This window comes from Piliocolobus tephrosceles, chromosome 6 (genome assembly GCF_002776525.5).
Source record: "Piliocolobus tephrosceles isolate RC106 chromosome 6, ASM277652v3, whole genome shotgun sequence".
Taxonomy (NCBI): Eukaryota; Metazoa; Chordata; class Mammalia; order Primates; family Cercopithecidae; genus Piliocolobus; species Piliocolobus tephrosceles.
In genome coordinates, this window is record NC_045439.1 from 17,799,695 (window position 1) to 17,812,159 (window position 12,465).

Here is a 12,465-nt window from a genome sequence, read left to right on the forward strand (position 1 = left end):
TCCTATTCTTTACAAGCTGTAACTTTTGGCTATATTCTTTTTTCTAGAAGTTTTCAATACAAGGAAAAAGGCTACTATTTTTAAAAAATTTACATTTTTATTAACTTGGACCTTTTTCTTTCCATAGGGGTTTGTAACTGGAGGAAAAGATGGTATAGTAGCTCTTTGGGATGACTCTTTTGAAAGATGTCTCAAGACCTATGCTATAAAAAGAGCTGCATTGGCCCCGGGATCTAAAGGTGATTTGAGACTTAGTGGGAGTTTTTTATAGGAAAAAAGATTAACTGCTTATTAATATGCTTGATCACTGAGGTGGAACACATGGCATATATTTTTCCTTCTTGTTGAGCATCAGCATTAAGTGGAAGAAATCACTTAATGATACCAGAATTATTGACGTCTTTTCAAAAATCTATTTTCTATGATGCACATGGTAAAATATTTGTGAAGTACAAGATTATGAATCCTAATTTTTAACATTAATTTTCCAAAGAAGATTTCCATATGAACATCACATTTATCACCAGTCAGGAACTTGTGTGCAACTTTGACATTTTGTTTCACCTTGGCATTTTGTTGACCCTGCCTCTGTAGCCTCACAGGCCCTTTTTCCGTTTGTCATTTGTTTGTTTGTTTATTTATTTATTTATGTAAGAGACAAGGTCCTGCTGTGCTGCCCAGGCTGGAGTGCAGTGGTGCAGTCATAGCTCACTGAAACCTTGAACCCCTAGACTCAAGCGGTCCTCCTGCCTCAGCCTCCTGAGTAGCTGGGACTAAAGGCGCCTGCCACCATACTCAGCAAATTTTCAAATTTTTGTACAGCCAGGGTCTCTCTATGTTGCCCAGGCTGGTCTCAAACTCAAGTGACCCTCTAAACTTGGCCTCCTGAAGCACTGAAATTACAGGCGTGAGCCACTGTGCTTGGCCTTTTTTTTTTTTTTTTAAGAGGAGGAAGGGTGCAAGGGCAGTATCAGGCCCAACTCCCTGTCCGCTGACCATCCTCCGGGCTGTGGGCCCAGAGGTGCATTTTCTTTTGAGCACATTTCTTCCTTTAAGGCATGGCATCACACTCTCCCTGACCTCTGGGCCTTTCTACATGTTTTTACTTTTTCCTAAAATATGTCCTTCCTCTTCCCTCCTGTCCCCTCTAGTTACTTGACAACATACTTATTTTTCAAATGTCAAACCTGATTTTTTTTCTAGGATGATTTCCCCCACCCCCACTCACCTCCTCTTGAAAAAGTTCGATTCCACTGCTATGTGCTCCTATTTCAATATGCCCCTAACACAGGGTCTGTTTTCCTCACTGTATGCTCTGTAAGGGGAAGAGTTGGGTCTATCATCTTTACTAATGTGTTGCTGAAGCCTCCCTAGGACAAGTAGACATAAATATTGTCGGCCCTCTGTATCTGGGGGTTCTATATCCTCAGATTCAACCAACTGCAAATAGAAAATATGCGAGAGAAAAATAAAAAGTAACAATAGAACAATAAAAATAATATAAATTAAAAATACAGTATAACAGCTATTTACATAGCATTTACATTGTACTAGATATAAACAATCTAAAGGTGATTTAAAGCATATGGGGGCCAGGCGTGGTAGCTTGCGTCTGTAATCCCAGCACTTTGAGTCCCAGGTGGGTGGATCTCCTGAGCCCGGGAGTTCAAGACCAGTCTGGGCAAAATGGCAAAACCGCATCCTAAAAAAAAAAAAAAAAAAAAAAAAGATGTATGTAGGTTTTATGCAAATACTGCACCATTTTTATATGAGGGACTGGAGCATCCATAGATTTTGGTGTCTGTGGTGGTCATGGAATCAATCCCTGAAGGATCCTGAGGGCTGACTATCTTGAGTTGAATTAAAATTACTAATAAGAATATTGTAAAAACTCTTAAGAGGGGCAGGAGATGGATAAGGAAGGGCTAATATAAGAAGAGGTAAACAAATAGTTGTCGGAATGGTAGGAGGAAATCTGAGAATAGAATCATAGAATTATAATACATAGGTGGTACTTATTTTGAGATTACTAAATTGAATGATTGGGGATAATGTAGTACATTTATTAGAAAAAATACTGGAGAAAACTTTGTAATATGATTTTCATTGTCAAAGTAGCTTAATTGGCAATATATACACACTTGTATTATAGTAACTGTATGTCTAGAAGAACATCTTCATTTAACATTTCAGGTCTTCTCTTGGAAGATAATCCATCTATACGTGCCATATCCTTAGGACATGGTCATATTTTAGTTGGCACAAAGAATGGTGAAATACTAGAAGTGGATAAAAGTGGCCCAATAACACTTCTGGTTCAGGTAATTTTAAATGCTAATTTGCTTTTTTTCTTTACATACAATTGATTATTTCAATATATAAGAGCCAAAAGTTGACAGTGATGAAAAATAATGTTAAATTAGGGACATATTTGTTAATGTATACAGAAAAAAATTAAATTTGGTTATAGCTAAATGATTGGGTATCAGTAAATATACATATTCTTATATGGAATAATTGCCAATATTTTAAGTAATTTCTTATCACAAAATAAGGGACCCATGAAAAGAAAAACCAGTTGTAATTAATTTAACCCAGTCTGTTTTTAATTTTATTTATGTAAGGTATATTTGTTGAGCCCAAGGCAATTATTTTTCTCTGAAACTCTTTATTAGGTCATTCTTAAGTTTCTAAGAAAAAATAAAAATGAATGTGTGAATGTATGCTAAAATTTTATTGTTGAAAATTAAATATCAGTGAAAAGATGTAAATAATAAAACAATCCAGAAATATAAAAATTATGTGATAGAGATGTAAAATTAAAAAGCAAGATTAGGTGCTGGTTATATGATCCTTAACATTTCCATCAGGAGTGCTGGATTTGATTTGTAGATTTATATTTCTTCTATGTATTATAGTTTTCTGGAAAATAGGAAAATAAATTAATACCATAAAACAGTAAATGAAATAGGATACATCCTGTTGAAAAATTGTCCTTATGCAACTCTACATAGCAACACCAAACTTTGGCTTGCCTTTTTACCCTGAAAAACAATTTTCTTTCTTAATACAGACTTATTTCTCCTGCAACCCCCACTTCACTGTTACAACACCAATGAGCACACCTAGATGAGAACACTGGGCAGGCTTTAATGTTAATGTAACATTTTGATGGGTCAAGGAAAATTTGTAAACAGATGACGAAATGTTATATGTTAAATTAACTGGTGTCTTACTGTTTAATTTCACTTACATAATATGCCTTTGAAGTAAAAAGATGGTGAGGTCATGGTGTTTAACATGTTTGTGATGTCTTGGAAAATATTAACACAAGTATGCTTTTACAGATGAATCCAAATATGAAATTGTTAAAAACACAGTTTCTTAACTGTGAAAAAAGATTTAGAAGTCACAAATAATGTCTGTTAAGAGAAAAACTTTAGGCAAAATAACTTTAACAGAGTTAATCTGCACATTAAAAGAGGGCTGGCTTGGTGGCTCATGCCTGTAATCTCAGCATTTTGGGAGGCTGAGGCAGGCAGATCACTTGAGCCCAGGAGTTTGGGAAGATGAGGTGGGCAGATTGCGTGAGCCCAGCATGAGCAACATAGTGAGACCCTGTCTCAGAAAAAAAAAAAAAAAATCATGAATTAGGCAGCACTCAGCACTGGAAAAGGCTCAGAGAGATCTGCTGTAGCAATGTGGGCAGTGAGATTTTATAGGCTGAGTCCAGAAGTAAAACAAAAAAAAATGTATTTGATTGGTTAGAATGGAAAGACCTCACTTAGAGATTGGTTGGCAGATTCTGACTGGCATAGTCTCTAGTTTCATTTCGCTGTTTACATTGGGCTTTGGTTTGCTTACATAGGAACCTAAAGCGCTGAACCTTTGGCCTCCCAGTTAAAATTTTTAAAAATGTCCTGTTGTTTTTAGTATTTATTGTAGAGTTCAAGATTTCAATTGTCTTATTATCTTCTTGGTATTGGAAACAAGATAAGGATACCAGATCACACCATTATTGTCCAGCATTGTGTGTGAGATCTTAGCCAATCCAGTAAAACAAAACACTAATTAAGATGTATGTGTTGGAAAGGGATGGACAACAGTATTGGTATTTTGGGGTATTATAACCCTATACCTTGAATATCAAGGGAATAAACTGAAAAAATATTAGAACTAATTAAAGAGTTCTGTAAAGTGATTTGATGCAAAATCCACTTATAAAAATCAATAGTGTTTCTATATACTAGCAATAACTAGTTAGAAGATACAATATTAAAAGTGCTACTTGCTGGCTGGGCACTGTGGCTCACACCTGTAATCTCAGCACTTTAGGAGGCTCAGGCAGGTGGATCACAGGTCAGAGTTCGAGACCAGCCTGGCCAATGTGGTGAAACTCCGTCTCTACTAAAAATACAAAAATTAGCCAGGCATGGTGGCAGGCACCTGTAATCACAGCTACTCAGGAGGCTGAGGCAGGAGAATTGGTTGAACCTGGGAGGTGGAGGTTCCAGTGAGCCAAGATCGTGCCACTGCACTCCATTCTGGGCAACAGAGCAAGATTCCCTCTCAATAAATAGATAGATAGATAGATAAATAAATAAATAAATAAATAAATAAAATGTTACTTGCACCAGGTGCAGTTGCTCATGCCAATAATCCCAGCTACTCAGGAGGCTGAGGTAGGAGAATCACTTGAAGCCAAGGGTTCAAGATCAGCCTGGGCAACATAGTGAGACCCCCCGCCCCGCCACGCCTCTAAATAAAATAAAATTACCTGGGTTTTCTTGCACACATGTGTAGTCCCAGCTACTCAGGAGGCTGATGTAGGAGGATCACTTGAGCCCAGGAGTTCAAGGGTGCAGTGAGCTATGATTCCACCACTGCATGGCAGCCTGAGTGACAGAGGGAGACCTCATTTCTTTAAAAGAATGGTACTCACACACACAAAATACAGTAACGGGGAATAAATATAGCTAAAAATATACTCGACCTGTGTTAAGAAAACTGTAAGATTTTACTAAAGAATAAAATAAGTTTTGTAAATTTAATCACAATCAAAATTTTAATTAGATTTGTTACAAATTCTGGAAGGACATTAAAAACCATATAGAAGAAAAAATATTCAAGAATAGTTAAGAAAGCTTTGAGAAACTCTCCATGCTAGAAATAAAAATATTATAAAATGATAGTAATTACAAGTATAGGAATATGTATACCCTACAGAAGTGTTTACATATATTTAACAACAACAACATCAAACTGTACAGTGGTTGTAACAGCATTATTCCATGGATCAGTTTAGGGAGTAGTGCCATCATAACATTAAGTCTTTCAGTCCATGGACATGGGATAAGCTCCCTATTTAATTAGATCTTCTTTTAACTTTTTCTGAGTGTATTGTAGTTTTCAGTGTATAGATCTTGCACTCATTTTGTTAAATTTATTTTTAACTTTCATTATTTTTAATGCTGTTATAAATACAATTGTTTTCTTAGTTTTGATTGGATATTATTCATTTCTCATATATCAAAATGCAGTAGATTTTCACATTAACCTTATAACCTGTGAACTTGCTGACCTCATTTATTAGTTCTGATAGTTTTATAGTGGATTATTTAGGATTTTCTGTATACAAGATTATGTCATCTGTAAATACACGTAGTTTTACTTCTTCTTGTCCAATCTGGATGCTTGCTGTTTCTTTTTCTTGTCCCATTGTCCTGACTAGAACCTCCAGTACACTGTTAAATGTAAGTGGTGAGAACAGAACATCCTTGTCTTGTTCCTGGTCTTAGAGTGAAAGCATCTAGTCCTCCACCATTGAGTATAATGTTAACTTGGGTTTTTCATAGATGCTCCTTACTAAGTTTAAGTTGAGGATTTACTACCTTTTATTCCAAGTTTGTGGAGTATTTTCATCATAGATGGGGAGGGATTTGTCAATTATCCCACTTGGTTGTGGTATCTAATTTTTTATATGTATTGGATTTGGTTTGCCAGTATTTTGCTGAGGATTTTAGCATCAATATTTATAAGGGATATTGGTCTTTAGTTTTCTTGTGATATCTTTGATATCACAAGAAATCAGGCTTTAATATCAGGGTAATAATGACTTTATAATATAATTCAGGAAGGGTTCCCTCATCTTTGTCTCTTTCCCAGACCACACCCAACTGTTAAACTCCTTTAATTGCTAGCTTATTGCTCTATTGTTTTCAGTTTTCAACATTTTTCTCAGGTATAAATTGTACCACAGGCTAAACCAATCAAATTCAGGTTCCTTTAAAGGGATACTTCCCAAGGTTAGTGTTTGAGGTTTGTTTCTGACTCCAAGCAGGCTCCTCCCAGCTGGTTCTCTTGGACAAGCTAGCTGGCCTATGGTTTAGCCTATATTTCCAGTGAGCCTACCAGTCTCCTCCCAATTACTTTTTATTAGATTTTTTTTTTTTTTTTTTTTTTTACAAATTCTGGAAACATATTAAAAACCATATAGAAGAAAAAATATTCAAGAATAGTTAAGAAATTTTCAAAACAATTTTCACCATTTTTGAGAGCATACTTATGCATGAGCTTTTTCACACTCCTCTGTAAATGAAGTCAGTTCCTTTGAGAAGAGATTAGGAGCTATCTGGTTTTCTGGATTGCCTCTCCCTCCAGGCAGAAATCTCTGAACTAGGACTCTGGAGTTGAGAGTGAGGTCAATGGAATCCTTATCTTTGAGTATTTCAGGCTTTAGGCCCTGAGTACTTGGTAAGGGGAGAGGGGACAGTGGACAGTAGTCTCAGCTGTTCCTGAGTTACCACCAGGACCCCATTATTCTCAGAGGCACCCTATCCAAAGTAGAGCCTCCATCTGGAGGAGGCAGAAGCTATCTCCCATCTGTCAGCTGAGCTCAATAAGAATTTAGCCTCAGCAACAGGAGACTGAGGGCAGGATGAGAAATGCTGACATCCTGCCCTGCCTGGGCAGATAGCGCTCTGACCGGGAGCTGCAAGGAGAGAGAGCCTAGTGTTCTCTGTTGCATCAGTCTCGGAGTTTCCATCTAGATGAGGAGAGAGGAAGGGAGTGGATCTCAGTTTAAATACCATAGACTCTCACTGCTCTTAATAAATTTTAGCAGATTTTCTTGAATAAATGTTCCTTCCTTTGTTACATCTCCTTGGAACTATTTTCAAAGACTTTAAATGGTTGTGTTTTCTTTTAATTGATTTTTACTAGTTTCACTGGTGAGCAGGTCTGTGGAGCTCCTCACTCTCTCATGCAGGAAAGTGCCTCCTGTGTGGCAATTACTAACATTCCGGAGCAGCCGATTCCTATTCTCTCCACCCAGAGAATGTTTTAGGATTACAAGCTAACTTTAATTGTCACTTGATTATATTGTACTTGCCGAGCTAAAGTTGTTACAGAGCTATTTTATTGTGTTTCCCAAAGATAAACAGAAAAGTTTTATTAGACTTACTCACTATTCAGTATCCTATCTATTTTCATATATTATTGAATGTTATCTTTAGCTTTATTCTAAATAAAACTGTGTATAAATACACACACACACACGCATACACTAAATTGATCCTATGTTTTCTTTATAGGGACACATGGAAGGAGAGGTGTGGGGTTTAGCTACACACCCTTATCTGCCCATCTGTGCTACTGTAAGTGATGATAAAACCTTAAGAATATGGGATCTCTCTCCTAGTCATTGTATGTTGGCTGTCCGGAAGCTGAAAAAGGGTAAGAGGCTCTCAGACTTGAACATAGATTAAGCTGTCACGTTTTCTAAGCTTTACAAATATAAGAAAGCAAAACTAGGCACATTTTAAAAAGACTTTAAATATGTTGAAATATTTATTCAACGTCTACTTGCTCATGGTGCCACATAGAGAAACGTAATTGTACTCAGTCTTTGCTTTATGGGACCTCCTATCATCATGTCTAAACTGAGCAAATTTCCAATAACTTGTTGAATAAAGAATATAGGAAGTAAACAGAAGCTAAGAGTTTCTCTCCTTTGTGACTATAGATTATACATAATTTAGAACTGGAAACTTTTCTAAGGCATAGTGAGGACTAAAAATAAAATCAAAAAAGAACTGGAAACTAAGAGGGTAGACAGTTGAGGGTAGACAGTTGAGGGAAGGATATTGTAAATAGAACTTAGTCCATTTGTAGGAGGCAGATGAAGCTGTCAGGGTAGAGAGACGGGCAAGGCTCAATTATAGGAGCAAAGCTGTTACTATTAACCTAGGGTAGTTGAAGATATATGGGCAGCTTTGAGTTTCTTAGCAAAGTGGCAGGGAATGTTATAGGATGAGGATACTATAGGAAGAGTGCTAGTTGCAAAAGTTGGGAATAGTTACTGTAAAAAATAAGATAGCAAGGCTGGGCATGGTGGCTCATGTCTGTAATCCCAGCACACGTTGGGAGGCCGAGGCAGGAGGATCACTTGAGCTCAGGAGTTCAAGACCAGCCTGGGCAACATGGCGAAACTCTGTCTCTACACAAAGTACAAAAATTAGCCAGGCATGATGGCACATGCCCATAGTCCCAGGTCCTTGGGAGGTAGAGGCGGGAGGGTCTCTTGAACCTGGGAGGCAGAGGTTACAGTGAGCAGAGATCATGTTCCTGCACTCCAGCCTGGGGGACAGAATGAGACTCTGTCTCAAAAAAGAAAAAGCAAATATGTATATATATAGATAGATATCATCAACAGATGAAGGAAAGGATTATCCAACCACAGTAAAGGCCAGTTTGAAGATAGGTAGCATGAATTGTAATTCTTCTATTGACTTAAAAGTCATGGTCTATTCTCTTTTAGAGTTACTGTTAAGTATTTAATGTATAAACAACTAATAATCTAAAGTTTATCACAGTCTCTAGAACACTTGAACTCTGGTCACTGTCCTCCCCTTTTTTAGTTATTGATGTCCAGCTTTGAATTTTTTTTACCCTCAACAACACCCTTCAATTGTCATTATTATTGTTTTATTCAGTCATTGTTTATTCAGGGTTTTTTGTGCTTATACATTTCTTTGTTTACATTTTCTTCTTGGATATCATACTTTTTGCTTTTATCATTTTCTTTTTCCTACCTTAGAGTTTCTTTAATGAAAGATTTGTTAGAAATTTACTTAGTTCCTTTTGTCTGAATCAGTGGTTTATCAAGGGCAGAATGGTGGAAGTGGTCTATCCCGGCAGCAAAAGTATTTTATCACTGTTCCTAAAAAGCAGATTAATTGTTATTCAGTTTTATTATTATTTAAAAGTTCTCTATAGGGAGCATATTACCACGTAGAATAAACTGTTGCAACCACCCTGACCTTAGTATACCACTAGTCTGAGCATATTTTGATTTTTTACTCTCATTCTTAAATGCTAATACAACTGCTTCTAGAGTTCTTGGTTGAAATATATGAGTCTTCTTGTTTCCACTTCTCTCTTTTACTTTATTTTGCAGTTCTGTAGTTTAATAACATCATGCATGTCTCTGAATTCATGTATGCTGCTTAGGATTTGTTGTGCTTTCCGAATCTGTGGATGTATGTCTTATATTAGTACTAAAAAATTGTCTGGTAGTGTTAGTGGCTCCTTCTAGGACAAGATCTGTACGTTAGGTTGTATAGAAAATTCATGATTCTATACTTTTGTTTTTAAATATTTTTCGTAAGGGCCAGACATGGTGGTTCATGCCTGTAATCTCAGCATTTTGAGAGGCCGAGGTGGACAGATTGCTCGAGCTCAGGAGTGGAAAAATCTTGTCTCTACAAAAAAATACAAAAATTAGCTGGGTGTGGTGGCGTGCATCTGTAGTCCCAGCTACTTGGGGAGCTGAAGCAGGAGGACTGCTTGAGCCCAGCAGGCCAAGGCTGCAGTGAGCCATGAACACGCCACTGCACTCCAGCCTAGGTGACAAAGCGAGACCCTGTGTCAAAAACTTATATATATTCTTCTATATTCACCTTTATTTTAATTTTTATCATTGATTCAAGAGGAAAACAGGTAGATTTTAACTTAAAAGGAATATGTGTGGTTTTATACTGGTTAATTACAACAAGATCACTAAAATCATGCTGGATTAAATATTATAAAACATAGTATCTCTTTGAATCTTTCAATAAGCAAATACTGTTTTCCTCAACAAATGAATGTACATCTCTTATGATCCTGAGACTTAACATTTTATAAAAAATAATTCTCTATAGTTAAAGTAGCTTGTCATAGGAAAATTTCTAGCAAACAACTCAATTTTATGGCAATCAGTTAAAGAAGTATAAAAATGCAACATGGCTTAGTGATTATGATCTTTTTTTTTTTTTTTTTGAGACAGTGTTTTACTCTTGTCACCCAGGCTGGAGTACAGTGGCACAATCTCTGCCACTTCCACCTGCCAAGCTGAGTGATCCTCCCACCTCAGCCTCCTGAATAGCTGGGACTGCAGGCATGCACCACCACACCTAGCTAATTTTTGTATTTTGTGTAGACATGAGATTTTACCATGTTGCCCAGGCTGGTCTCTAACTCCTGGCTCAAGCCTGCCTTGGCCTCCCAAGGTGCTGGGATGACAGGTGTGAACCACTGTGCCCAGCCTAATGTTTATATTCTTAATGTTCATGAAGTAAATGCTTTCTAAATTTTTGCCAGTCTTTTGCACTTTTCTAGATAATGACATATTGGAAAGTTTCTTTTTTTTTGAGATGGAGTTTCACTCTTGTTGCCCAGGCTGGAGTGCAATGGTGTAATCTTGGCTCACTGCCACCTCCACCTCCTAGGTTCAAGCTATTCTCCTGGCTCAGCCTCCCAAGTAGCTGGTATTACAGGCAGCTGCCACCACGTCTAGCTAATTTTTTGTATTTTTAGTAAAGACGCGGTTTTACCATGTTGGCCAGACTGGTCTTGAACTCCTGACTTCGGGTGATCCACCTGCCTCAGCCTTCCAAAGTGTTGGGATTACAGGTGTGAGCCACTGCTTCTGGCCATACATATTGGAAAGTTTCTGTTCAAAACTTATATCCTCCAGATTTAAGTTTTAATTATAATCAAATGTGAGTTTGTTTTTTTTCGAGACAGAGTCTCGCTCTGTCGCTCAGGCTGGAGTGCAGTGGCGCGATCTCAACTCACTGCAGCCTCCACCTCCTGGGTTCAAGTGATTCTGCCTCAGCCTCCCGAGTAGCTGGGATTACAGGCACCCACCACCATGCCTGGCTAATTTTTGTATCTTTAGTAGAGAAGGGGTTTCACCATCTTGGCCAGACTGGTCTTGATCTCCTGACCTCATGATCTGCCCACCTTGGCATCCCAAAGTGCTGGGATTACAGGTGTGAGCCATGGCACCCAGCCAATTCTGAGTTTATAATGGACTTTCTGTTTTTTAATTCTACACTATTAGTCCTCGTCTTGCTCATCTCATGTTTTCTGTCTGTCTCTGTGTAGCATCTGTGTAATTTTTTAGATCTTTATTCTAGTTTTTAATTCTTTTTATAGCAGTTCATTCCCGTCTGTTTTTAACCTACCCATTAGTTAATTTGGATAATTGTCACTTTTATAACTTCTATTTGTTTTCAAGTTTGCCTGAGATATTTTAATATCATACTTCTTGTTTATATTTTAGATTTACTCCTTTCTATCTTTAATCTTAACTACCCATTTCAGATAAAGAATATAAAATCTAATTATCTCCAAGGATCTCATTATGCCGTGTTTTTCTTCCCATTCTTTTGGATGTTTTCTTGTTTGTTTGTTTGTTTTTTCTGCTTTCTCCCTCCTAGTGGTCCACCTTCTTGTGCATTTTAAATTTGTATTGTAAGTTCATGTTTGATTGGACTTTACCTATGGGAATCCCATGATGTCTGGATCGAGGGTGTGTGCTTCTGTAGAGATTATTTGTTTCTCTCTTCAGGTGTCTTGTGTGCTACCATCGAGAACCACTGAAAATTTATTTAACTGGGATTACGTAAATCATGTAATCAGTATAAATTTGAATCTAAGGTTTGTGAAAGCCACCCTGTGTTTGTGAATTCTCAAGTATGATTTTTCCTCCTCTATGGAGAACCCAGGCCAGGATAGATAAGCTTCTTTTGTAAAGTCTTTATTGCCAGACACGTTTTTAAAAATACGTTTCTCTTTTTTTCTCTTGAGATATGGTTGTAATACTAGAAGAAAATGACAATATGCTGTTTGGAGAGTTTTTGCCAAAAAAAATTGCATGTAATTAAGTATCTGTATTTTATTTCTTAAGATATTAATGAGTCAAAAAAAAAGTAAAAATTAGTGAAACTAAATATATTAGTTAGTATATTGAAATATAAAAAGACAAAATCATAACAATGTAAGTATAGCTGTGCAGTACCTTAATTATTGATAAATTATTACCAATAATTTTTTACTAGCTAATTTTTGTATTTTATGTAAACATGAGATTTTACCATGTTGCCCAGGCTAGCTCAAGGTAAAAAATGAAGAAAGTTT

General features: G+C 36.9%; 1 protein-coding gene across 2 annotated transcripts in view; it reads left to right on the forward strand.

Moving 5' to 3' along the window:
• The window catches only part of EML5 (EMAP like 5), a 198,622-nt gene that overhangs the window by 118,617 nt on the left and 67,540 nt on the right, over positions 1-12,465 (forward strand). For both annotated transcript variants that reach the window (XM_023205396.1, XM_026455498.1), the window contains exons 19-21: positions 128-239; positions 2,194-2,321; positions 7,593-7,734. In XM_023205396.1, the coding sequence (XP_023061164.1) occupies positions 128-239; positions 2,194-2,321; positions 7,593-7,734 (382 nt within the window). The remainder of the gene's footprint in view (positions 1-127; positions 240-2,193; positions 2,322-7,592; positions 7,735-12,465) is intronic.